The sequence below is a fragment of the Dioszegia hungarica genome, assembly GCF_025882075.1.
Source record: "Dioszegia hungarica strain PDD-24b-2 chromosome Unknown MKK02contig_2, whole genome shotgun sequence".
In the NCBI taxonomy this organism is placed as follows: domain Eukaryota; kingdom Fungi; phylum Basidiomycota; class Tremellomycetes; order Tremellales; family Bulleribasidiaceae; genus Dioszegia; species Dioszegia hungarica.
In genome coordinates this window covers 2,140,164-2,166,071 of record NW_026515766.1, presented here as the reverse complement: position 1 = coordinate 2,166,071, position 25,908 = coordinate 2,140,164, and the positions used below count along the sequence as shown (strand labels likewise).

General features: G+C 57.0%; 8 protein-coding genes across 8 annotated transcripts; 4 read left to right on the top strand and 4 right to left on the bottom strand.

Annotated features, from left to right (window-relative positions):
- Positions 1-1,378: 1,378 nt before the first annotated feature.
- Positions 1,379-4,071, top strand: MKK02DRAFT_40243 (Sodium/calcium exchanger protein-domain-containing protein; the record flags this gene model as incomplete). Its single annotated transcript, XM_053091022.1, has 15 exons — positions 1,379-1,388; positions 1,447-1,753; positions 1,807-1,835; positions 1,885-1,977; positions 2,122-2,246; positions 2,300-2,370; positions 2,443-2,713; positions 2,793-2,933; positions 2,996-3,277; positions 3,322-3,450; positions 3,497-3,574; positions 3,621-3,700; positions 3,780-3,863; positions 3,912-3,978; positions 4,027-4,071. 15 exons carry the CDS (start codon positions 1,379-1,381, stop codon positions 4,069-4,071), a joined length of 1,812 nt encoding a protein of 603 aa, XP_052949690.1.
- Positions 4,072-4,641: 570 nt separating this feature from the next.
- MKK02DRAFT_19334 (amino acid permease/ SLC12A domain-containing protein) lies at positions 4,642-6,514 on the top strand (the record flags this gene model as incomplete). Its single annotated transcript, XM_053086079.1, has 5 exons — positions 4,642-4,842; positions 4,888-5,230; positions 5,274-5,497; positions 5,538-6,245; positions 6,290-6,514. The coding sequence occupies 5 exons, from the start codon at positions 4,642-4,644 to the stop codon at positions 6,512-6,514; spliced, it is 1,701 nt and encodes a 566-aa protein (XP_052949689.1).
- Positions 6,515-8,388: 1,874 nt separating this feature from the next.
- On the bottom strand, positions 8,389-9,746 carry MKK02DRAFT_35173 (NADP-dependent oxidoreductase domain-containing protein; the record flags this gene model as incomplete). Its single annotated transcript, XM_053089101.1, has 6 exons — positions 8,389-8,442; positions 8,497-8,861; positions 9,098-9,358; positions 9,412-9,426; positions 9,480-9,643; positions 9,691-9,746. 6 exons carry the CDS (start codon positions 9,744-9,746, stop codon positions 8,389-8,391), a joined length of 915 nt encoding a protein of 304 aa, XP_052949688.1.
- A 279-nt stretch (positions 9,747-10,025) lies between these two features.
- On the bottom strand, positions 10,026-12,110 carry MKK02DRAFT_40239 (putative Sec14 protein; the record flags this gene model as incomplete). Its single annotated transcript, XM_053091021.1, has 7 exons — positions 10,026-10,277; positions 10,302-10,360; positions 10,417-10,461; positions 10,934-11,226; positions 11,663-11,893; positions 12,001-12,041; positions 12,105-12,110. The coding sequence occupies 7 exons, from the start codon at positions 12,108-12,110 to the stop codon at positions 10,026-10,028; spliced, it is 927 nt and encodes a 308-aa protein (XP_052949687.1).
- A 1,568-nt stretch (positions 12,111-13,678) lies between these two features.
- Positions 13,679-17,201, top strand: MKK02DRAFT_40238 (uncharacterized protein; the record flags this gene model as incomplete). The annotated part of the gene is made up of 9 exons (XM_053091020.1): positions 13,679-14,090; positions 14,284-14,582; positions 14,634-14,814; positions 14,866-15,050; positions 15,104-15,244; positions 15,296-15,649; positions 15,741-16,225; positions 16,375-16,528; positions 16,710-17,201. The coding sequence occupies 9 exons, from the start codon at positions 13,679-13,681 to the stop codon at positions 17,199-17,201; spliced, it is 2,703 nt and encodes a 900-aa protein (XP_052949686.1).
- Positions 17,202-18,039: 838 nt separating this feature from the next.
- Positions 18,040-19,113, bottom strand: MKK02DRAFT_29877 (uncharacterized protein; the record flags this gene model as incomplete). Its single annotated transcript, XM_053087933.1, has 1 exon — positions 18,040-19,113. One exon carries the CDS (start codon positions 19,111-19,113, stop codon positions 18,040-18,042), a length of 1,074 nt encoding a protein of 357 aa, XP_052949685.1.
- A 792-nt stretch (positions 19,114-19,905) lies between these two features.
- MKK02DRAFT_29876 (uncharacterized protein) lies at positions 19,906-22,031 on the top strand (the record flags this gene model as incomplete). The annotated part of the gene is made up of 4 exons (XM_053087932.1): positions 19,906-20,057; positions 20,279-20,584; positions 21,032-21,281; positions 21,390-22,031. The coding sequence occupies 4 exons, from the start codon at positions 19,906-19,908 to the stop codon at positions 22,029-22,031; spliced, it is 1,350 nt and encodes a 449-aa protein (XP_052949684.1).
- Positions 22,032-23,071: 1,040 nt separating this feature from the next.
- On the bottom strand, positions 23,072-24,863 carry MKK02DRAFT_29875 (uncharacterized protein; the record flags this gene model as incomplete). Its single annotated transcript, XM_053087931.1, has 5 exons — positions 23,072-23,370; positions 23,486-23,924; positions 23,990-24,166; positions 24,260-24,618; positions 24,668-24,863. 5 exons carry the CDS (start codon positions 24,861-24,863, stop codon positions 23,072-23,074), a joined length of 1,470 nt encoding a protein of 489 aa, XP_052949683.1.
- Between the last annotated feature and the right edge of the window lie 1,045 nt (positions 24,864-25,908).

Below are 25,908 nucleotides of genomic sequence, written 5' to 3'. Positions count from 1 at the left end.
CTTCGAACTCTCCTGCGGTCTCCACTACCGCACCCTCCTTCCTCCCCTCCTCCCCTGTCGCCACTGCTCCTCTCCCGTCGAGCTCGGACACGACGAGGTCTGCCGGGGTGCTACCAGGCCCCAGTACACCATCGTCCGTCACAACGGTATCGTCAATGCCATCGCCGACGCTCTACGGTCGGTTAGCGGTACCAGAGTGCAGCTCGAGCCCCTCACAACCGACCACGGTTCCCAGCGACGCAACGACCTGCTCGTTTGGGGATCGGACGGGCTAGGGAACGCCACGACAGAGCATGACGTCAAGGTTTACTCTATCCTCGGCGACAAGGTCTACAAGTCGGTCGGGCAGATGAGGGCGGGCAGGTTGACGGAGGCGCCGCCTGCAGATGCTAATCCATGGGACAAGACCATGTGGCAGATGCAGCGGTACCTGTTCACGGTGGACGCAGAGACGGCGAAGGCGGCAGCTGGAGGGATGGGGAGGTTCTCACCGTTGGTGTTCTCGGCCGGCGGGCTGGTGGAGAAGGGGACGATGAAGAGGATGATGGGATGGAAGGAGGCGGTATCGGACGGAGGGTGGGAGTACATGCTGCGGAGGATGGCGCTGGGGCTGTTGAGGAGCAGGGCGAAGATGTGGGAGGTTGGAGGATAGTCGGGGTGATGAGTAGCTAACTTGATAGAAACACTTGTATCTACATAGCAATACATATGCAGCTCAATCACCCCCTAACCCGTCGAGCTGCTCAGGCCATCATAACAAGTTATAGGCTGGACGAGATGCACTGCTAAAGCCGAGATGTTGGAGGAGGGTGATGGATGCAGTGCAAGCCCGTGCGTCTCACCATAGTCAGTCGGTTGGTCAGCGGCGACGAGGTGAGCTGCTATACTTCTCCGTCAATCCACCCCAATGTCCCCTATACACCGCAGCTTACCTTCGACGTGGAGCTATACTGGGGGCCGTCTGCGCGGTGACGGGCCAGACTTGATTGACTTTCTTGAGGAAGAAAAATAGCAAACCCGCCGCGGTCAACGTCCTCACGGCTCACATCACGATTCGATTCCCCGGAGGTCAGTCTCATCAAATCGCGTGTCTACGACTCGCTGGGGTGCCGAGGTGAGGCCAGCATGCTCTTGTATGCGAGGAGGGCAGAGTGAAGCTGCCTCATTCCTCGCTCGACCTACTGTCAGAGGGGACTGCTAAAAATAGATCATCGTCATGAGGCTGTCCTTTGCCAGTTTTGGTGGGGAGCCCGCATCAACATGTTCCGTCAATACCTTCACCACTCTCACTCTCATCTCACCTCGCTGCTCACTACTCGCTCTTCCACAACAGTACTTCGCTCTCGGATTCCGCGCATAGAGGTATCGTCCCACAGCAATGACGGAAAGTGAGTGGTCTCATCAATTCGTTTGAAGTAAACATTGTGGATCCGACTAACGCTGCAGGTCTGAACCGCACTTCTTCGCCCGAGAAGATCCCATCTACCGACCCATCTACCGCTCAAGCTCGACGTAGACCTGCTCGTCAAGTCACTCTGCCCAATGACGAGTACGATCCAGCACGAAGGGGGACAGGCGAGTCTCGCCGCTCGAGCGGGAGGCGCGGAGACTCTATGGGATCACGAGGGGAAGGAGGGCCACAACCTGGATTGCTGCGGAGGATGACAACGGGGCTGTTGACGCCGGAGAGGAAGGTCGGCAAGGCGCCAACCTGGCTGGGAAGCTTCAAGGCCGCGATCCTGAGCTCTTGGATGTGAGTACTAATGTTGAACCATCCTGCGCTGGGATCCAGAGCTGATGCAGCAGCAATGTCCTCCTCGTCTTCATCCCTATCGGTGAGTATTGTTCATCTCACAAGAAGGTCCGGGGTAGCTGACTTGCTAGGATGGGCCCTTCACTTTGTCAAATCCGCTGGCAATACCAAGATCACCGACACGGCCGTCTTTGTTACTACCTTCATTTCAATCATGCCTCTTGGTGAGTTCTGCGCGGATCCTGCTACAGTCCGAGACCGTTGTGTCGTGGATCAAGATGGTGTGGTCATCGATTAGGCGGAAACAGTAGCGAGTACTACGATGGGGAAGCTGGTTATGACTTGAGGGGACAAAGCTGATAGTATAGCTGGGTTGCTAGGATTCGCTACCGAGGAGGCTGCTCTCCGCATGGGTCAGACGCTTGGTGGTCTTCTCAACGCGACCCTCGGCAATGCAGTAGAGCTGATTGTCGCCATCCTCGCGCTGATTAAGGTGGGTCTACTCGGACAGCGTGATCATGGCAGGAGCTCAAGCTGACGAAGTAGTGTGAGCTGGCCGTCGTGCAGTCCTCCCTGGTCGGATCCATCCTCTCCAACATCCTGCTCGTGCTCGGAATGTGAGTCACTGCCCCCTCATCCCTCTCTCTCAGCACCACTCTGTCTCGGCGCGAGCGGTCATTGATGTTCAGGTGCTTCTTCGCAGGCGGCTTCCGCTACTCCGAGCAGACCATCAAGTCCACCGCCGCTCAGCTCAACGCCTCCCTCCTCCTCATAGCTGTCATCGCCGTTCTCATCCCTTCCGCATTCCACTTCTCCATCAACACTACTGCCAACGGCACCCAGCAGACTCTGACGGACGCGGTCGAGGGTCAAGATCTGCTGGCGATGAGTCATGCGGTCGCAATTCTGCTTTTGGTGCTGTATCTTGGATATCTCTTGTTCCAGATGTTCACGCATGCTGTGAGTTCTTCCATACTTGATGACGGGGAGGTAGCGCGAGTCAAGGGAGGGAGGGAGGCGGACGTGGCAGACAGGGTAGCAGAATGAGCAGCGGGCTCCGTCAGACGGGTGTCCCGCTGGGTGGCGTGCGGCAGGGGAGATGCTGGGCGGACCTGAGGAGCTACGAGAGCGTCAGCAGGACTACATGGCGGTGCCTACGGGGAGCATGATGTCGAACTGGGTCGAGCGTTACACAACGGGGGCACAGCTACCATATCATCCTGGACTGAGCTCATCATATAGTCTCTGTACGAGGACGAGGAGTTCTCCACCTCTACCCGCTACCCTGCCGCCGTCACCAACATGCCCGGTCGTATTCGTCACTTCCGCCGCAACAAGAAGAACGACGAGGAGATGTCAGCCCGCACGGTCGACTCGAACGGCACTACCACCGAGTCTCCTCACACTGATGGGCACCCCGGCAATGATGGACCGATCCAAGTCCCGCCTCACCGTCAAAACAGCAACGAGGACAGCGACGATGACGACGAGGAGGAACCTCAGATGAATATCTGGGCTACAATCGTGAGTCCTCCTTCGCACGATGATTCGTCTAGCTGACTCTGCAGATCGTCCTTCTCATCGTTACCGTACTGGTCGGTGTCACTGCCGAGTTCCTCGTCAGCAGTATCGACGGACTGGTAGAGTCAAACCCAGCGCTCTCGGCGGAATGGGTCGGTCTGATCCTGCTGCCCATTGTGCGTATAGCTTCCTTCAGAGCTGAGTATTCAAGCTGACTCTCAGGTCGGTAACGCCGCAGAGCACTTCACTGCTGTTTCAGTCTCGGTCAAGGACAAGCTGGACCTTTCCATCTCCGTAGCTGTAAGTCAGAACCCTCGTCTGCATGCGACATGAGCTGACAGAGAAGGTCGGCTCCTCCATCCAGATCGCTCTCTTCGTCATCCCCGTCATTCAGCTCCTCGCTTGGACGATCGGAAAACCCATGACGTGAGTCTCATCTCTCCCCGTTGCTTCACTACTTCATGTCGTTTCTCGCTGCTTATTGGCCCTAGCTGACTCCGTACAGATTGCTCTTCGACCCGTACGAGTCAATCGTACTCTTCCTCTCCGTCTTGATCGTCAACCAGACGCTCGCGGATGGCAGATCCAAGTGAGTCCCTCGACGTGAGATCGCAGAGGACGAGAGCTGACATATCAGCTGGATGGAGGGACTGGTCCTCATGATGCTGTACCTTATCATCGCCGTCTCTTTCTGGTACTATCCCGTGAGTCTCTTCGCTTGAGCTTCATAGCGGACATAGCTGATCGCATAGGGCTCCAACACTGCTACCCTCCTGGGATGCGGTACCACGACGTGAGGCGCTGCTTGCGACTTTCGCCCTCTATCGACCAGACTGCAAGCCATATACACGATCTATCTAATACCATATCGAGATCTCTGCTGTAGTACATGTAATGTATGATACCCCATTCATTTTGCTCGCGTCCGAAGTTGCCGACGACCTACCTCCCCCGCGCCGTATGGTCAGATTGCTCAGCATTGTCCAGCGCTGCACTTTGTATGAAGCTCGAGCCGTGCTTGATCTGTGGCGCTTCTCGATCCGATGCCTTGACCGGTGCGGACCCGGAGTGCGGCAGAGATAAGACAAGTTGGGGCAGATCTCGAGGAATGCGCAAGGGATATAAATAGGTCGTCCCGTCTCCTCTTACCCGTCATTTGCCCTTTCTATCAGCTGTTCTGTCTAGCCGCGCAGGGATGTGGTCGAGCAGCCGACGGGTCAGAGCTTATCGTGCTGATGGTATGCTGCAAGCGACGCGAGAGTGAAGATGACCTCCAGGATGCTGCACTGATATACTGAAGACGTATCCATGTCTGAGGATCTATCACTCACCGCCAGCACATCAGCACACCGATACGCCAGCAAAACATGTCCACTCTCCGCCCAGAGACACCGCCAGACGAGGAGAAGAAGGACGTTTTCGCCGCAGATGTGCGCCCCGTCACTGAGCTCGAGTCGGGGGCGGTCAAAGATGGGAGCCTGATCTACGACAACATTCCGGAGGGGGTCGATCCCAATCTAGTACGGGAGGAGAAGGTCATCCGCGGTCTCAAACAGCGACATGTCCAGGTGAGTCCGCTGGTATACCAAGCAGTCAAAGGGCTGACTATTCAGATGATGGCGCTGGCCGGAGCTATCGGTACTGGTCTCTTCCTCGGCTCGGGTCGAACTATCCGCCGTACCGGTCCTGCCGGAGCTCTCATCGTCTACACCGTCATCGGCGGCCTTGTCATGTGCGTCATGGGGTCCATCGCCGAGATGTCTGCTCTCGCTCCCGTCTCTGGAGCCTTCGTCCGCCACGCCGAGCTGTTTGTCGACCCCGCCCTGGGCTTCACTATCGGATGGTCGTGCTTCTACGGTAGCGCAGTGTCGGTCCCGGCAGAATGGACAGCGGTTGCGGTTATTGTCAGCTATTGGAGTGACCTCAACCCTGGGATCTGGATCGCTATCTGCATTCGTGAGTACTCTCCTCGTATCAGAGACTATAGCTGATCGTCTAGTCGTGACATTCGCTACCAACCTCTTCTTCATCCGCATCTACGGCGAGGTCGAATTCATCTTTGCCCTACTCAAGATCGCCCTTCTCATCGGTCTCATCCTCTTCGGCCTCATCTACGATCTCGGCGGTATCCCTGGGAAGGAGCGTATTGGATTCCTGTACTGGCAGAATCCGGGGCCGTGGGGACAGGGGTACTATTGGCCTGGCGAGGCGAAGGGTCAAGCGGTGAGTCTACACTTTGCCAATTGACCGCGCTGATCAGCAGGCTGGCTTCTTCATCTCCCTCATCAACGCAGTCTACTCATACTCTGGGGTCGAGACCCTCGCCATCGCTGCCGCCGAGACCAAGAACCCCCGTCGTAACATCCCCAAGGCCGCCAAGAAGGTCTTCATCCGCGTCGTCGTCTTTTACTGCCTCACCATCTTCGTCGTCGGTCTGATCGTCCCCTCCGATCTCCCTGCCATCGCCAGCAATTCTGGTACCGCCAAAACCTCCCCCTTCACCCTCGCTGCCCAGGCTGCCGGCGTCAAGGCACTCCCCTCCATCATCAACGCCGTCGTCATCACCAGCGCCTGGAGCTCGGGCAACCACGGGATGCTCACCGGGTCTCGGGCACTCTACGCTCTCGCCCTCGAGGGTCAAGCGCCCAAAATCTTCAGGCGCATCTCCCGCTTCGGTATCCCCTACGTCGCGGTCATCTTCCAAGGATCCTTCCAACTTCTCGCATTCATGGCCATCGGGTCCGACGGGGCATCTCAGGCGTTCGAGTGGCTCACCAACATCAACTCGTCCAACACACTTTGTATCTGGATCGTCATCGGTATCTGCAACTGGCGTATGCGCAAGGCGATGCAAGTCCAGGGAGTCAGCCCAGATAGGCTACCCTACAAGGCGCCCGGTGGGTACTGGCTCTCTCAGATCACCATCTGGGCGTCGACCTTCCTTATCCTCATCGGTGGCTTCTACTCCTTCGTAAGTTCTGCTTCTAGGTGAGATGATCAATAGCTGATATACAGCTTCCCGGCAACTGGGATATAGCAGACTTCATGTCAAGCTACTTCTCTTTAATCTTCATGTTTGTCTTCTACTTCGGTTACAAGTTCATCAAGAAGACCAAGATTGTCCCCCTCGAAACATCCCCCGTTCTCCAATTCATGCTCATCGCCGAGGCCAACCCCGAGGACGAGCCGACTCCATCGAAGGGTGCTAAAGGGTGGTTTGCCAAGTTCTGGTGGGACTGAGACAAGGTATCTGAGGTCAGGAGGGGAAGTGCGGCAGCTGTCGGGAAGGCGTAGATCCTGCTGTCGAATCGTCGTAGTTGTCGTCCGGATACGGGATAGATGTAAAATTGTAGGCAGCATTCAATGCAGTTGTCGGCTCGTTCAGACAATCAGAGATCAAGTCCGCTGGAACAGCTGTCCCACTTGGGCACGCACAATACCACGCGAGGATTCAATAGTGTTCGGCTTGGTCCCGTCTCACTGTGTGGGCCGTGTCAGTGCATGGGTAACATGTTGCCCTGATGCGAGCAGGCTCCAGCAGTCAGCATGAACTCGAGGTCCAATATGAGCTTTGGCATGGGTGCAGGACCGAAGAAGAGCTAACATTTCCCGGCGCTGAGGTCTTACAGGGAATCTGGCCAAGCAGAGCGGACTTTAACATTGGTCCGAGGGTGAGCTACACCTAGATCAGTGCGCACAGGATGACAGTGGCAAGCGACATGAGCAGATGCGCAGGAAGACCAGATATACATACGTCCCCATCCAAATAAGCGAGATCCCGGGGCCAGACCGGCGATATCACCTCTGCGATCAGCTGCAGCCTCAGGATCGCGAGAACTAGTATGGAGTTGAGCGACCGCGACGTTTTTGGAACCACCAATCGGTGCTCGGATCGATAACGGAGGGCATTGTCGGATCAGTGTCAGACGGCACTGTTTCGTCAATGACAGAGGATGCCTGGGATGCGAATGCTGGAATCTGGCTCGTCGCTGAACAGCGCATGCTGGCCGACTCCGACGCGGGAGTCGTGACCCGACGACGAGTCCGACGCCTCCTCTTTTTGTTGATGCCAGCCCTTGCCTGGATCTCACGCGCGCTGTCCTTGACCGCATTGGTGGCGGCAGTCTTCGCCTGGGTCTCAGTCTCAGGAGCGTCAGTCTTTGCCGTGTCGGTGGTCCGGGCGTCCAACTGGGTTTCGGATGCCTTGGTCTCGTTGGTCTTCACACGAAAGTCGAGGCAGATCATGTAGTTCACATCCACCTCGGGACCGAAAGGTATGAGGACATCTGGATCAGTCAGGAGGCTGAGATCCTCACCGTGGGTTGAGATGCTATCAACCGTCAGTGATGTGAGTTTCCCATATTGTCAATGCGCTCTCACATGTTCAGAATCTTTCGGAGGTGTGCCCAGCGGACCCTCGGATAGACCGTCAGCAGTCGCTTGCACTCGGTCAGTGCAGCTCGATGGTGGGCATGAGCGCCACTGCTCGAGTCCTGTTCGTTCTCAGAAGGAGGTGCAGGGCAGGAATCCAGCAGAGCTTGCGCGTCAGCCGATGTGACAATTGTAACAAATCCGGGTGATGAGCAGGCGGTCGAGATGCAGGTGTTGATGTGTCGGACGGCATTGCTGCTCAAGTCAGTGCGTATCCCCGATTTCGATTTCCTAGCAGGCAAGTGATCTGGTGCCTCATCCGGGCGACAATGGACTTACACCGAGTCGTCATCTCCTCTCATGTAGAACATGTTGGGTTGCTTCTTGAAGATGTCCATCTCTGAGAAGGCCTCGGGAAGGACAATAGGAGAAGAGTGAGAATGTACGATTGAGAAAGAGTCTCGGTATCGCGCGACGAGGGGGGACAAGGTCGGACGGAGAAAATGGGCTGCAGGAACTCAAAGGGAGACAGAAAAAGGATGTAAGTTCGAAACGCGTTTGAGCAGATTAGTCGCATGGAGCGGGACTGATCAGTGAGTATGGCATCATCACTGGAGAGGGCTAGAGGATGCTAGAGGATCAGGTCAGGCTAGAAGATCAGGACATCCATCAGTACCTTGAATGTGGTTCCTGTGCGCTTATGTGCGGCGCTGGTTCAAACGTCCCTACGATCGATCGCCTTGCTAAAAATCGGACGGCAGATCAGGACTGGGGAAGTCCGTGGTAAGATGCTCGTCCTGCATATCAGCTCCAAGTCTTCCTCACCGTACTAGACTAGAGTTCTGACGTACCCATTGCCTGAAGTGCACCTTCCCCCCAGCAGCATCAATCTCCCCCATTTCCGCCTCATTCAGATCCCTGACCTTCTCCAGCGCCGCCATCTTCTTGATCCTCTCTTCCGAGCTGGAAGAGGTGATGCACACCCCACCCCTTGTCATGATCCACAGCAGCAGCACGCCTGATGAGTCCACCTCGACACCTGACTCTTTCGTGAGCTCTGCGGCGATACGCTCGAGGATGGGCTTGAGGGGTCCGCCTGTGGGATGCCGCGTGGTCGGCGCGAGAGAGGCGTAGGCTTGGGTGATGATGTTGTGCTGCTTGTGAAGGGCGATGAGAGGTGCGACGTGGGTCATGACGTAGGGGTGATACTCGATTTCTGGACATCAGCGTATTCCTGTCAAGATCAAGGGCGCAGAGGGCGAGGCGGAAAGATTGGGGAAGGGCCAGGAGCACCAGGTTGTATTTTGAGGAGTATATCAGACGTCGCGTATGATAGGGAGGGGACAGATGACGGAGGGAGGACAAAGGTCAAGAGGTTGAGAGGGTACCAGAGCTGGCGAGTACGAAGGGGGCCAAGAACAGGAGGAAAAGAGGGGGAGAAAGAGGACCCACGATTGACGACCGGCTTGATCTTGGCAACCCGCATCACCTCCTCCAGATCCACCGGCCTAAAGTTGCTGACTCCCAAAGAGCACCCCTTGAGCGTCCCATCCTCCACGAGCTCCTCAAGCCAGCCCCAGAACTCGGCCAGCTGGCCTTCAGCGGGGATGTGCGGGTTGTGGACGAGTAGCAGGTTGGGGATGCAGCCGAGCTCGGATAATGATCGCTTGACGGATGTACGGAGATCTTGCTGAGAGTGCAGCTTTGGTGTATCTATAAGTCAGCAGGCTACATGGTCTTTAGATGAGACAGGATTGCAGACCTACTGGGCATGTTGAAAACTAGGTGGATCAGCTCGCCCACCCTGTTTCCTCGACTGGCGAGTCCAGCTCACCCTTTGTTGTGATATACACATCCTCCCGCTTCATCCCCGCCGCGTTGATAGCACCCATTACCTCCGCTTCTGTGCGGTATATCTGCGCGCTGTCGATATGCTTGATACCCGCTCGAAGGGCGACGGCGCCAGAGTTGAGCGCTTTCTCTTTTCCGCCCATGTTTCTAAGAGGTCAGCTGCTTTCTTGTACACATCTCAGACAGAGACATACCCCCAGCCCATAGCGGGCACGCTAGTGCCGTCGTTGAGCTTCACAGTGCGGACCATGATGACAATGTGGAAGATGTAAAGACGAGAGGAGAGCTTGATGGAGTTCAGGTTGAGTTGGCTCGGGCCGGCCAAAGCCGAGTAACCGGCCTAGGTGTAAGGTGGGGCAAGGTGGGGACCAGCGACGGTGTACCAGCTAGCAGCCTTAGGAGGCAGGAGCTCAGTGTTCGCGCATGGAGACTCCGCGTCCTGTACCGAGACGACACAGCAATGCATATTAAGTCAAACTCAAACTCGTAGCACCCCATTACCCCTGGAGCCCGACCCCTCATCTACGCTCTACGCCTGCGCGACCTCGTTCCATGGTCCCGCGTCGCTCAAGCTACACCCTCCCGCGCACTTGCAGCTCCCTCCGAGGTCCGAAGGAAGGTTGGCGGGGTCGATATACTGCTGGAGCTCTGTCTTGAACCCCTTGCCGAGGATATGGATCTTGCGGACGGTGGCCTCGTCAAGCCAGGGCTTGACGAATGACCAGACGGTCGAGAAGAGGTAGGGAGCGTTGACGATGAACATGTGACCCATGGTCTCGGGCTGAGGGGTCAGCTAGGACAAGACATGGAGTGAAGTGAGAAGAGGGGAAGACGAGTCGGCAGAATCAGGGGAGTAGCTCACGTCTGCAAGGTTAGCCAAGTGCCCTTTACGACTGATTGATCTGCTAAGATAGACTCACAGTTGTTCTGTCCGATAGCGGAAGCAGCAGAGACGTAGTCCTTGACTGGCATATCAGCTGAAGCTCTTTGATGGATAGTCCAGTTGTTTCAAAGAGACACAAGCGAGATGAGATCGTCAGGTCCAACCGGAACGCGCATCGGGATCAGCCAGCCCTCGCTTATCACTATGAGCTGCCATTCCAGGCCGGCACCGCAGCTCTCATGTCCGCCTGGTCCTTCTCATCCCGCCCCTCGCCTCACTCCCTCGTCTGGACTCCCCATCCCCATCGTTCTTTCTGCCTCCGTGGTTACCCCAGATCTCCTCCCGCGGGACGCAGAACGCCGTTCCAGCCTCTCGAACATCTCTGCCTCCCGACAGCTCCAGAGCCTGGAGCTTGTGCTCCTCTCCCGCCCCCTCCGCCATGCCGCCATACGTCGACCTACAGCAGATCTAAACCCTGCCACCACCACCCATATCCTCTACATCTCCCTCCTCCCTCCCCGCAGACAGCATGAACATATAGAGAGCCAACTCACCCTTATAGAAAGTCGACACGCCGGCATTGTGCAAATCGAGGATCGTGCAACTCGTCTCAACGAGGTGTCCGCTCGTCTTGGAGCAAGCCGGCAGCCTGTCCCTAAAGAAGCGCTCGTACTGATCGACGAGGTGCCTGAGCTGGCGCTCTTGGGTGGTGAGCGCGTAGAGCTTGTTGTAGTCGAGCTTGCCGAGCTGCTCGATATAGATGGGGCGGCCTTCTTTGTCCGTCTTGTGGTAGAATTGGGGATAGTACTTATTGACGTCGGCGCCTTCGTGGTAGTCGTAGCCGTTGCTGAGGGTCAGCAGAGAGCTCAAAGAGATGCTTGGACAGACAAGGTCAAGATTGATCTGGCTCGGAGTCGGCGAAGAGGGAAACCGCAAGACCCCTGCATCGCGTCCACCATGCTCTCTGCTCCGCCCATTGAGCTCCGCACGTCTCCAACGAGATAGGACCAACAGAGCCTTCGGCCGCGATGTACCAACCCCATCCTCAAGTCTATACAGCCACCCTGACGAAACAACCTAATAGGGGTGGCTGGAAGCAGGATCCAGCCTCCTCAGGGACGAAATACTCCCCCGCCCCCTCTACACATCCCCATTCCAAGCCCCTCTGTACTCAAAGAAGCCGCCCAGGTCCCAGGACATACCGCACAGACCTCACCCGCCACAACACACTCCATCCCACGCACGATCCCCCATGAAGCACACAAGCCAAGAAACAGACTCACGCAGCAATGTCATCCGCTCCAAACTCCTTCCTCCACTTCTCATTCGCCGCCCACATCTGCTTTGCCTTGGGGAGGTCAAACTTGCGAGCCCTCAAGAACCGAAGGAGGGTCGCGTCGTCGAACCGGTCATACTTGATCCGGGCGGTCAGCTCGGCGTGGTCCGCTGGGATCAAGCCCTCGGCGAGGAGTTCTTGCCGGAACTGGGCGAGGGCGGATTCTTGGGCGGCGTCGCTGTAGGATTAGCTTTGGTCAAAGGAGCGAGAGTAAGAGGGAGGAGGCGGGCCGAGCGGGTGGGGCTGCTGGCTCGAGAAGAAGTTTGAGGGGGGACTTAGACGTACAGGTGACCCGGGTGACCGGAGAGGTGGTCTTTTGCTACAGTCTAGGAGTCAGCGAAGCTCATCGGCTGGGTCAAGGGAGGGAGGGTGGATGAAGGTATACTCACAGCCATATTTGGGATACTAGATTTCCGGTAGATACGGTGAGAGTTTTGGGTGGGCGATGAGGATGGATGTCAAGTAGGTATACTTGTCTCTGTGAGGATGATGGGAAGAAGCTGGAGCTGGGGTGTATGTACAGCCTCTAGATATATAGTCTATAGCTGGAAAGAGATGGCTGGAGACAGACAGACCAAAACAAGTAGAGTACGCGCAAAGACAAGTCGCGCACGGTGACGACGACCGAAATTAGATTCCGGGTGGAAAGTGGCGCCAAGGTGGCAGGCAGGTCGGTGGCGGGAGCGCCACAAGCTAGACATTGGCAGCCGCCGCCTGTAGATCTGCTCATACAGCACAGCTGAGAGAGTATCGTCAGCTGATACAGGCTGACCGGAGCTGTTTAGATCCACTGAGGTGTGGCAGGCGGAGTAAACCGTCGGACCAGGCGGATAGATATTTAGTGATCGGTGCCACGTTCATGGTGTTCTCGCTCCAAGAAGTCGTCCTGATCGACATGCAGAGTAGCCAATGGCTCACGAGACGGTGGAATGGGACTGGGAGCAAAGCGTTGCATCGATAACCACCGCCCCCACCTAGTCTTACATCCATGTTGGCACGAACCAGAGAGACTGCGTTGCAGCGAAACCTCCGCTGGTCCTGCCTGCAGTGGGAATGCAGCTTTGGGCGCAGTTCTCATGTCTGTGCGAGGAAGGCTGCGAAGCAGGTCAGAGCGGTGGAATACTTTCTGAACCGATAATGATGGACCTGAGGTAGGTGGGGCGGGGACTCATCATGTCGTCATCCTCTGGTCGGGCTGAGTACTTTTTGGCCAGGGTCAGGCGGCCATGTTTTGGTATCAACGTGGCTGTGGCTGTAGCACTCCGATGATGCTGCTATCAGTTCATTGATGCTATCCCGTTTCCGCCCCTGCTCTTGGGGCGGGAGAGGCACAAGAGCTGCTCGCTAGACCGTGTCGCACGAGCTGGGTGGCGGGCAGAGGTCTCTGAACTGCAGCTTGCACTGCATACCATCGATTCACTTTCTGGCTGAGGCCACTCGGAACACCCTATCAGCAGCCATCTCATCCTCACGGTACGCCAATCATGTGCACAGCTATGCATGGGCCCTTACAAGCTGATCATGTGCACCTCCAAGCCATCTCCCACCTGCAGCCAAAACCGCCACGTGCTACATCCGGAACCAAATTCCCCACCCTCCTTGCTGTCTCCGCACTCGCCCTACTCACACATCTCCCTCTCGCTCTCTCTTGCTCTTTATCCTGCTCTTATAAGAGGGATACAGGACAACTAGACAAAAGGTACAGCTTGACTCCTCCATCTGCTACTATATCAGAAATGTCTTGCTTACCATCGTCTTCTACCGCTCCGATTTACCGACTTTACGACGATTCCGATGATACCCTACAACTCGATATTCGACCGCCTTGACCTGAACAGATCTCAGTGTTCCTTGAACGACATCCACTCTCCCTTCTTCAGATCATCATCTATCGCTCAAAAGGTAAGTCACAATCGCATGGTTCTCGGTGTGGAGCCGGAGCTGATCCATCAGGTCGACCGACATGTCGCGCTCGCCCCCACCTCCACCTCGACACGAGCCCGAACGAGACCGCTTCAGCCGGTCTAACTTTGCTCCTTTGCCCAACAGACACGATCCCGAACTTCTCGCTGTTGGGTCTGCACCTACTGGCGGTGGAGCGATGGGAGGGGGAGATAGGTATATCCCCGCACCGAGAGAGCGGGAAAGAGAGCCGCTTCCGCCAAGAGATAGGGAGAGAGACAGGGAGAGGGAGCGGGAACCGCTGCCGATGCCACCGAGAGAGAGGGAGCCGCTGCCTATGCGAGAGAGAGATTACCAGGGTGGGCCAGGAGGCGGAGGGAGAGAATGGGACTCGAGAGAGTATGAGAGGGAAAGGGAGATGAGGGGGGAAGGCCGGGGAAGGAGGCCACCTCCGCATTGGGAAGAGGACTTTGGTGAGTACGATATGCTGCTTAGGCGATCGGGACCAGTTATGCGTGGACATGGGGAGAGCTAGGTTTAAGGGAGATGTAGCGGCATAATGGGGGAAGTAAAGCCGTGGCACAGCTCGAGAGGATACATGCTGTTGCTACGATCCGACCATTTCTCCGTCACCTCTTTGCTCCGTGTGCTTGTGCTGATTGCTAGACCGCCCCAAGCGCCGCCGCTCTCCATCTCCCTCGTACGCCTCGCACCGTCCGCGCCGATTCTCGCCCGAGCCGCAGGGTATGGCCCTCCCTGACCCCGCGTCTCTCCCGCATCAACTCGGCTTCAAGCAGTTCGCCGACTGGTTCCGGGTCACTCACCCCTCGACCGCCAAAGCGGACGAAGAGGAGTTTAGGCGGTACAAGGCGGGTATAGACGATGGTCTGGGAGACGTCGGGAAAGAGCGAGTGGGTATGGGGAAGAGGTACGAGCGGTACCGTAAAGAGTATACTAGTCGGCAGGTACGTCGGCTTCTAGGCCAGCACCGATCGCAGCCCAGGCTCACCCAGCAGCTGTACTCCCTCTACCTGATGCACCGGACCTCGCCTTGGTTCACCGAGCGATACTCGCATCTCCCCGAGGATGAGGCCGAGCGTAAGCGGGTGCAGCGCCAAGGCCGGGTACCCACTGTGCAGGCGTACCTCGGGGATCTCAAAGCTGGGAAATTTGACTCGGTGTCTTTCGATCAGACCGGTATGTCTTTCCCATCTACAACTTTGCCAGGGATGATTAGCTGACCATCAGATGACGATGTCAAGCAGTCCTCCGGTACTCGCCGCTACTCGGAGCTGGAAGAACCTGAAGGTCTTGATCGTGTCCTGGGCGCGACGGGAGCGGACGAGTCTGGAAAGTTGGAAGTCCCGCCCAAGCCGAATCAGGTGTTTGTAAAGTCTGTTCCGCCGACCATCAGCAGGAAGGATCTCGAGCAGGTAAGTAATCTACAGACCAACGCCAAGTGTATGCAGCAGAGCTGATATCTTAGCTCTTCGCCTCGTGTGATGGATTCCAGTACCTCGCGCTGACTGAGCCGAGCGTCAAGAAGGCCTTCCACCGCGTCGCGTGGGCGCAGTACGCCGACGGAGTGGATGTAGCCAAGGTGGTCAAGAAGTTGGACGAGTCCAAGGTGAGCTCTTGTAGCCGCGGTGCAGCGCAGGCCAGAAGCTGACTTTTTCAGATCGACAACTTTACATTCCACATGGGCGTCAATACCGCTGCGACTGTCGGTCGTGTTCGGACCGCTCCTGCTGTAGCCAGCACCCTCGACCGGCTCGTCAAGGATGGCGAAGCGGCCAAGGCGCTCGCTATCAAGTTGGAGGAGAATCTGGTCCAGCCAGCAGAGGAAGTCAAGGGGGAGACGGAGGGGAAGGAGGGGGATATCAAGATGGAGGGAGGGGATGGGGACAAGAAGGGAGAGGGGATGAAGGAGAGGGGATCGGAGGTTGTTGAGGAGACTATTCGGAGGGTGCTGGGCAAGGAGGGGTTGGCGGGTGAGGAGGAGGGACGGAGTGAGGAAGGAAAGATCAAGAGGGTGAGTATCTTATCTTCAGCTTGGTGAAGCTGTGTAGGGCTATTGGAGACAAGCATTGTTGCTGCGCTCAAAGATCTTGGCTGACCCTCAGGCCAAGCTCATTCTGGACCACTGGATCTCGTACCTCCGAAACGGCCTTTCTACATGCTACTACTGCGTCGCCCCCATGTGCTTCGCCGAGGAGCTGCAGCGTAAATGCGTAGGCCACGTCCGGCTCCCCATCCCGCCCAAAGACGATCTCGACACCTTACCGGAAGATACCAAGATGGGCGAGGGGAATGGCGAAGATGGGAATGGGGATCTGCGGGCCGAGTTGGAGAAGGCGGGCGAGGAGGTGGATATGGAGGATAGGGACCGGCGGGATGCCGGCGCTGGGACCGGCGCTGGGGTGGGTTCAGGTGCGGCCGGTGTGGATGTCTCGGGGAGGAGGGAGGGGGAGAGTAAGAGCAATAGGGAGCGAGGAAGGGGAAGGGGACAGAGTCAGGAGGAGCGGTGGGAGGAGTATCTGGATTACAAGTTGGGGCCGATGGTAGGTGAAGTGGATGTGGTGGAGTATGGAGGGAAGGATATGGAAGAGTGAGTTTGCTTTCATTCGGCTCGGCTACGGCCCCGTGCGGAGTGGGAGAGGGGAGGCTAGCTCGGATATGGGGTGGCGAGGGAGAACAGCGCAGGAGATGGGGCTGGGGTTCGAGAGCGTGTTCGGGAGTGCAGCTGACCTTTCGCAGAGAGACCAAACGCCTCACCGCGCCGATGATCAAGCAAGAGGAGACGCACAAGTACCGCTGTAAAGAGTGCAACAAGCTCTTCAAGGCGCCCGAGTTTGTCATGAAGCATATCGTTGTCAAGCATGGGGAGACGGTGCAGGCGAGGTTGGATGAGGTGAGTTGTATCTCTGAATCGGCTCGGGGTGGAGCAGATGGGCTGTAGGGGAGGTTTGAGGACTGGCAGAGTGAGATCACGGAACTTTGACGACCGCGGATGAAGTTACCAAGTTGAGGGAGACGAATGGAGGGCGCGTCGAGGAGATCATCTCCGCCTCGGAATCTTAGCTGACTTGCAGTACACCACCTTCAACAACTTTGTCCTCGACCCTCAACACCTTCAGCCCACCCTCCAAGTCCCTGCCGCTATCGACGACGCACTCCCGCCCATGGCCGGCTCCGCCCCTCTTCTCGGCGCGACCGCCTTCAACCCCGCCGCGATCGCCGCTGGCGGCAATCTCAGCCAACAGCAACAGCAGCAGCAAATGATGATGATGATGATGCAGATGCAGCAGGCGATGATGGCGCAGATGGCGGGCAGTGGAGCCGCGGCTGGGGCCATGGGGATGGGTAACCCGGGGAGGGAGCTCGCAGGCCGGATGGGAGGGTTCGCGGGTGGTGCGGCACCGGGAGGAGGAGGTTCGGGTGGGAGGGGCCCGGGACCGGTGGCGAGGGAGCCACTTCCTCCGCCGCCACCTGGGGCTGAGGATCCGAGGGCGAAGAGAGGGAGGGTGAGCTATATGGATCTGGATGAGGCGGGGGGCGGGGGAGATGGGGGATTGCCATACTAGTTGGGAAGGGACGTAGGGATCAGCGAAGAGCAAGGATGTCTATTGGGGCGATACTCATATCAGACAGTCAAGAAGAAATGCATCTTGTGATCTACACTGGCCGACTGACTGGCGAGCTAGTGAAGGGAGGCCGACATGTGGTCCACTGATGTCACTGAAGCAGCTGTCTCAATTGACATACGGCGCTCATATCCACTAGCTATGCGCGCCGAGCCTTAACCTTGCCCAAGACAAGTCTAATCATCGGTCTGAGCATTGTCAGAGCTGACGATGGCTTCGGAAACGAGCGCTGCCGTCGGTCAGCGCAAAGTAGACCTATACGTCACTGTATTCTGACGCTTGTGATTGCAAGCCACGTCAAATGTTTAGGAACACCTTATAATCTCGCTGTTTCTCGTTCAAGATTAAATCCTTCATGCTGGGCTCTCTCACCTGCTGACGATACTACCAACGCCAATATGATACATCTCACATCATCTTACATCATCCCAGGTACCCCACATGTAGTCCGCCCGACAATCAGCAATCGGGATTCGGCACCACCGCCTCGTTGGCCGCGTGATTCACTTCAAGCTGATGGGGCGTTATCCGCTCACTCACTTACTCATACGGTACTGCCTTAGGGGTCGCTTGACCGAGCGTGACTGGGGAGCCCCGCCTAAAATCGGAGAGTTCGGAGCAGTGCAAGCCAGAAGCCACTTCGAGCTGCTACCGACCTCGGGGGAGTCCAAAAGTCCTCACATAATGTTGCATTTATTCACAATAAGTTACCGCTATATACACCTCGCTCGCATCTATCCTTGAAAATACTCAGAATACACAATGAATAAGTGGGAGATCAGTTGGAGACGTAGGCTGACTGTACGGTGTCCAGGTCGGTGAAAACAAGGCCTGAGTCGAGTTGACGTCTCGCATCAGCCGGAATGAGGTGATGTAGATTCAAGGAGGGTAAGGCGGTGCGCTTGACCGAGTAGCCTTCGACGGAGGCGATGGCGTCCGCATCCTCGCGGAGCAGCTGCAACTGCCGAGCGCAAGAGTGCCCGTAACCATCCGTGAGCGCACTCAAAGCTGAAGGGAACAGCTGCGGCGGCAGGGAAAGCAGGTCGTTCGTCTCTGATCCCTCCAATCCAGAGTGCTGAGCGCAGGCCACTCCGGTCGACGTCGTAGAAGGGGTACTGATGGCTCGAATGGCGGCCTCCAGTCGGGCTTGAGGTTCACAGATCAAACAGGTTCTCCCGTCACTGCTGCGCAGTAGGCCTTCGATCGTATTCCACTCCATGCTTGGCCCTTGTACCCTTGCACCGTGGCCTCGCCGATTCCCACTTCGAGAAACTTCGATGACAGACGTGTACAGGGGCCTCCCAGCCTCGTCATCAAGCACGCACATGGGCCTCTCCTCGTCACGAACGTAGAACTCCCGGAGGACGGGATAACCTGAAGCCATCGTCTCGCTTGGACCGTCAAGGTCGTGTGTCCATTCGTCAGTGTGCGCACCAAAACGTACCGGCTCCAGGCGAGACGCCTCCCAGCCCATCTTGCGGTAGTACATCGCAAGATCCTTTGCCGTGAGTGATAGCCCTGCCAATCGCTTGTAGATGTCTTCCTCGCCAGACAGTGCGACCGTCGGCTCCACAGTCATTCGGTCGGACTTCTCACGACTCCTTCGAAGGGCCCTGGCCAAGTTCTTGCGTAGCCCCGTCTCAAATCGATCTCGCGACTCTTCGCTGCACTGGTACCTGCAGAGTAGCTGTGGAACCGCATCGGGAATCCCGTCGGCGATGTACAGACGCGGATTGAGGTAGACCGCGGTGCTTCCGGAGCTTGAGAGGGCCCGAAACTGTGCGTAATCATGGATCACACAGGACGCCACTCGCTCTTCATCTGCCGCCAGTTGATTGGGATGGGCGTTCATGAGAAGAAGGGAGACTCCGCGGGGGAATTGGGCCGTGCACTCGACTGGCTCGTTGCGCTGTGCGAGGAGCTGTCCATGTCGTATCACGAGATGTATTGTTCGTAGGTGGAGCTGTAGGGTCTGGGTTGTGACAAAGGGGGGAGTAGTGGCGGGCGATATGTAGAATCGAGAGAAGTAGGGGACCCAGTCTAGTTGATAAGGGGACTCGACCCGCCCAGATCCTCTGGCCTCTCCTGCCTAGATTGCGCCGTTGGTGATAAAGGAAGCGCTAAATGATACTACAGGGGTAGAGACCAACGTGGCGGCGTCTCAGATTTTGCACTACTGGTGCCCCTTTGACGAATTTGAAGCAGTGCAACGACTCACTGTCCCGACCGCTAATTTGTTGTCTTACAATAATGACATCGTTAAGCTCTTTTAATTCAGCCGGTTCGCGGTGTGGCGACATGTTATTGAGTGACTACTCAGGGGCTGCGGTAGCCTAAACTCCATGCAGGACCGGTGGTCAAGAATCTAAACCTCTCGTCTGTATCAGGCCCAGTACATTGACAAGGGGGAGTGTCGTATAAAAAAGTAGTGACGCTGAACGGAAGGGCATGGAGTCAAAGGCGTTTTATGCTTCGCCCGCGAGCGAGATATCTGGCTCTTAGCGGGGAACATGCTCTCTAGAGGCTGGGCATTATTTCACTCTTGTCCTCCTTGTCCACTCTATCATCTGTCATCTTTGGCTTTATATCGCTCGTCCCCTGCAGCCTGCACCGGATACAACGTCAGAGACGTTCGGTCGCAGAGATGTCACCAGAATCACCCACCGAAGTGACAGAACAGTCAAACGGCTCACTTGCCACCCTCAGATTGGCAATGCAAAACATGAAAGGAGGGCGGACCCGGAGGGCGGACCCCAAGATGTCGTCGAGTGAGAGTGAAGACGATTTCGATCACCAGTGCTTCCCCTTCGAGCCTATCGACGTGGAGTAGGACATGAAAGGAAGGCCTAAGTCCAGCCTGCAAGGCGCCATTCGCCAGCCAGAACAATGGATGAGCCACGATGTGCGCCAAAAAGGATCCCCTCGCCACTTCCAATTTTGCCTTCATACATTCATCTTCTCTCGCTCGACATTGCCTCTCTGATTGACAAACACCTGAATACTCTTCTGATCATTAGCAGCAACGAATCAACGGGGCCCATCGACTGCATCGAGGAGGGCAAGAATCGCGGCTGGTTGGTGAGAGGGAATGGTGCGAGTTATCAAATTCTCGGCGTGTCCGAAGGTGGTGCAGGCGAGATTCCCGTTATGGTCTCGGTCCGAACCTACTTGAGAGGATCTGGACCCGCTACCACTCGCTGCAACGAGGCAGCCACACAGACTCCAGAGACAACGGCTGTTACAACGGCGACAGCCGGGAGTGTTCGGGAGGATCCCCCACCATGCTCCGGGTGCGAGACGGAGACCCTGCAGCCGGAGCCGAGGTACGTAGGCGGAAGGTGCACCCTTCATGGGGAGTGGTAGGGTGATCTCCGTGTGGCGTCATGGCAGGGCGAAAAGACGGACAGAGTCGAATTGTGGTCAATTGGGTTAGGATCCCAGGGGTGCGGTCCCAAAGCACATGCATCATCATGTAGTACTGTGATCTTACTCTGGCCTTTCCGCTTTGCTACCCTATTCACTCTGATCTCTCTCTAGGACTGGAGAGCGTCAGGGATTCATGACTCTACATGCGCTACAGCAAAGCAAGCCGGGCGGGTGGCAAAGTCGTGTCCACTCGCTAGAGCACAGATGCGTCAGCATCGCCACTCAGTCGCCACTGGCGCGCAAAATCGTACAGTGCTGAAGCGCGTATGAGGAATCCCACAGTATCGGAGGACCTTTGAAGACTCTATTTGCGCGAAACGAAGGACCATGAAGCTGGACCGTAGGTGTAGGCAAGTCGGTCATGGCTCCAACGTGCGAACTGACAAGGCCGCCGCCACTTTCGGCCGCCACCAATCAAGCTGTTTCAGACGCACGGACCTGCCGCCACCCAGCCAAAGACGGATCTGCTCTCTCGTCTATACTTCCTCAACTATTCTTATCATGACAAGAGGTAGATCCATCGATAAGACTATACCGCCATCCAGAGCGCTTGCTCAGCAGAGGGATTATAGAGCGAGAAAAGCAGCCCGGATAGTGAGTGCTTTCGGTGTCCTCCGAGCGATATTGCTCAGCTCCTCCACCTTGAATCCCCCTTCGAGTATTCTCAGCTCGACGCGCAATAGGGCACTAGCTGACTATCAGGAATCACTCGAGGAGGAGTTAGAGAGACTAAGAGCCGAAAATGATTCTCTCCGCGCGGAATTGCGGGAAGCTCGGCTTGGGAACGCTCGAGGGGATGATCAGCTCGGCCGGTCCGTCGTGAATATCCGCCAACACCTCCTCAAGGCGCTCGACGCTGTCAATCAGCTAGACGGGGATTGCTCACCGTCGAGATCTGGTCCGACTTCCTATCATAACCACAACGCAGGCGGCTCACGGTCCGAGAACCCCACGTCCGGTTCCGACAGGCTCAATACCACCCACATGACCGGCCATCCACCTCAATACCCCTCCCCCTCCTCCTCTTCTCTTCACCCTCCCTCCCTCGACATAGACTCCTCACTCAGTATGGAAGTCTACGACCCCACCTGCTGCGCTGGCATAATCGACTGTTCCTCTCTCCCACCTGTCGACTCCCAGCCTGAGCCCCCTCATCCCAATCCAGTACCTCCGCGTCCAGATGTGGAACGCGCTACGCCGGCGGTGGAGGTATCGTACGATGCAGAATGCTGCGGAGGGATCTTTGATTGCTCTCACCTACCGCCGGCAGAAGATGGGGAGGCGGAGAAGGAGGATAGGCGGGCGTTGTCGCATTGTCGGGCAGAGGAGCGGGTTGTGCCGTAGATTGGTCCGGGGATGAGTTGCGATGGGCGGAGAGGCTTTCGAGAAGTGTGGTGTAAAGCATCTGGTATTGTCGGCTGGAAGAAAGAGGGATCAGGACAGTGGCACGGGCCAATTGCAGCCAGGTGAGCATTTGATCTATCTCGATTCCAGCGATCGCGGTGGGCAGATTGCTGACCTCCAGTCCTCATCAGCTTTTACCTACCCGCTAGCTCCCCAATCCTTCCGCCTTTGTCTATCGAACACAAAGCGCAGATCGCCATGATACCCCTCCAGCCATCTTGCTCGGCACTTCCCAACTTCCTCCATCAAATATACATCGGCTGAGGAGCTCGCCCCGTCTTGCGGACTCCGACCGGCCTCGCAACCTATTCAGCTTAGTAGCCATCGACCTCCAGGTCACACTCGTCATGTCGGGTCAGTGCTGGCGGGAAGGCGGAATTTCGGCGGCGGCGGAGATGTCTGCGCGATCTGGCAAGCAGGGGTCACCAAGCGCAGGCGGGGCAGTCAATACAGTCAGGGCTATGTGATAGATATGTACGCCTTGTGGATATGGGCAAGTCAGCTTTGTTCCCCGTCGCTCACCTGTGACCTCCCTGACGCTCGGCGAGCCAAGTAGACAGTGTACTGACCTGTCAAGCTAGATCCGACCATTCATCTGTCTATCCGATACGATCCGCTGCTAAATCCCCGGGGGACCGCTTGTCGTATTGACTCGACTGATCGCTGAGATAGAGAAGCTCAATGTACTCGATAGATATGGACACCCCTCAACGCGATACCAGTACATATCAGATACAGATTCCGTCCGTGACAAGGTAGATCAAAGACGAAAAGCAAAAACGAAGGTTAGATAATGGTATGAATAGCCTCCTGCCTGTAGCCGCACCGCCTGCACCTCTCTCCTTTCCCTCTCATCCCCCTCCTAGAATTCCAAACTCATCCCCACTCCCCCACTCCCCCTATCGATTCCTCCCCTCATCCTCCCCCATTTCTCCCCCTCAATACCCCAGCCTCCCCACTGGGTCCCCCCTTCATACCCCTCAATACCTCATATGCCCCTGTCCCTGCCCCTGTGGCTGCGGCGCCATCGCATTCTGCGCCAAAAACAAACTCGACCGTCTCTGTCCGCCCGTCAGGCTCTCTGCCGTATTACTCCTCGGCATCCCTTGTCCACCGGGTGCGAGGTGCTGCCCGTCCCCGGCAGATCCGGTTGGCTGCTCCGTCCACGGCTCGAGGCACGAGACGGGGACGACGCCGCGGTTCTGGTTTTGGTCTTCGCAGAGTGACCAGCCGTCGTCGTATTGGTTGTGGAGGTAGAGTTGTTGGTCGGGCGTGATGGCTGGGAGTTAGCTTGGGACTAGCAAAGACAAAGACAAAGCAAGCGATATGAGAGGGGGAGAAGCTGAACGGAATCGTTCACGATGAGAAACTCTGCGGGGAGAATGCGGACTCACCAAGCTCGTCCTCCAGAGTCCTCACAAACCCAACCTTAACCCTGACCATCATCCCGTCCGTCAGACCCGTTCCGGGATTCATCGCACCCATCCCCGCCGCGCCCGCTCCGACTCCCGCCGCGCCCATCCCCATACCTGCCGCCGCATAACCCGCTTCGGGCGGGTAACCGCCGTACTGTCCCTGTCCCTGAGGGGGGTACTCGCCGGGCGCGCCCGCATACTCGGGTTGATAGTTGTACGCAGCGACTCCAGCGCCAGCGCCAGCACCAGCAGCACCAGCGGCGAGTTCTGCTCCGGGGTATCCTCCGCCGCCGGGGTGGCCGGGGTAGCCCGCAAGAGGCTGAGACTCGCCGCCGGCGCCGTATGCGTGTTGTTGGGCGTTGGTGTAAGGGTCGTAGGACTGGTCTTGCATTGCGTAGGATTGGGACGGCGCGTCAAACTGGAGAGTCAGCTATGGCCACTCTTGTCGACTGAATGAAGCCGAGAACAGAAACATCAGCTTACCCGGCTCTTCTCGTACGGCTCATCCTCGAGCGCGACTGGCGCCGGTGCGGGCCATGGCTCAAACATGCTACTGCGGTTGGCGGTCCGCCTGGTCCGGGCCTTCTTGCGCATCGAGCGGGTGACGAAGAATGCGACGAGGGCGATAGCGGCGAGACCGCCGATGATGATACCGGCGAGCTGGACGTCAGCTTTGTCCGTACTGGCAGTAAGAGGGATGAAGAGAGAAGGGGAATAGACTCCGGAGAGGTCATAGGCAAAAACACAACTTACAGCTCCAACGCTTAGCCCACTACCTCCAATCCCGCCCTTAGACTCTGAGGTCCCGGATGCCGCCGCGGCACTACTTCTCGGACTGGCGCTGACCGAGCTTAGCAAACTAGGACGCGGCTGGGTCGACGTGATGGTCAAGACGCTACTGCTTTGAACAGAGGACGACGAGGGCGCAGTGGTGGCGGTGGGTGTAACCACGGCGATGGATGTAGGGGCCGTCGTGGCGGCAGCGGAAGACGTTGTGGCGATTGAAGAAGCGGCCGCACTTGATGAAGAAGGAACGACGGGGACGGGGGAGGAAGAGGTAGGCGCGACAACGACGGCGGAGGAGGATGGTGGCGTGGTGGCTTGCACGGGTGCTAGAGAGTCAGCCTTATCCTATGGATTAAGGTAGAGTGGGGGACGTACGGGTAGTAGCAGCGACCGGAGTGGAAGTTGGTACTACAGGCGGAGTAGTAGCCCTTGCTGATGTAGGAGCAGGGGTAGTCTGTACCGCGGAGACCGCGGAGGTAGGCTGAGGTTGAGCCATGATGGGCGGGTCGTCTGGTGGTCTGCGGGTCGGAAGGGGGTCGAAATCGGGTAGAATGGGGTCAAAGATGGACATTGTAGGCAATATGAGGTGGGCGAGGTGGAGTAGGCGAGAGAAGAGGATGGATCAGCACGGTCCTCTAGCTCTTTGATGGATCGGGCGTATGGAGCTCGACCAGTCTGTCGGCGGGTAGAGATGGATGAGGTACGCCGCACGCGCCGCAGTCCTCCGTCTGCTGTCCACCTGCCACCTGCCCACGCCCAGGACACCCTTAGCCCAAGGAGGTCCAGCCTCCAAGGATCGCCCCGCACCCCCGCTAAAGCCTATCGAGAGCCCTGACTACCCCAGTACAATCCTTTCTGCTCATCCCCCCTCTTCCTTTGTCTCTCTTGCTCTCTGACCCTACCCCTCTTCACTCGTCGGCTGATCCGAGAGATCGACTTACGATGATATAGAGGTCAATTATATAGCCGAAGCTCGACGATAGCTCGACGTGATGCGTGTATGGCTTTGTTTACGCCTTGAAAAGGTCGGTACTTGAGCTGAGTATCAGCTGACCGTCCACTAGTACCGTACATGAAACGCGCGCAAGCCCAGACTTACAGACTGATACGCGCTACCACGAGAGAAATGGAGGGATGAAACGCAGAAGGAGGTCCAAGGGGGGTCGGGTCGTCGAGCAAGATAAAGGGGATCCTTCAAACGCGTCGGAGCGAGCTCGGGCCTCGGTGAAAAAGGGAGAAAGAGCGCAGAGTTCGAAAGAGCGTGTATAGGCTCTGTGTCGCGTTCTGGCTAAAGCTGCGCAGTGTATAGAAGAGATGAACAATATGGATGCTCGTGTGAGTGAACGAAGAGAGAGAGAGGCAAAGCAGAGCAGAGCAAAGCGTAATAAACAAACAAACAACAACGCTTTAGCTCCAGTCCGGGTCAGGGTTCCAAAGTTCCGGCCGGACAAGAAATTACGGCACCGCAGCCGGCAAGTGGCACTCTGGTCTCTGCCGATCGACCAGCTCTGCACTTGCTACTGTATCATATAGCGCAGCAGACCAGACCGCACAACGGCTCCGAGCGCCGCCGGGTAAGCAAAGCGTAGCCCAAGAGGGAGTAGCTACACAAGAGA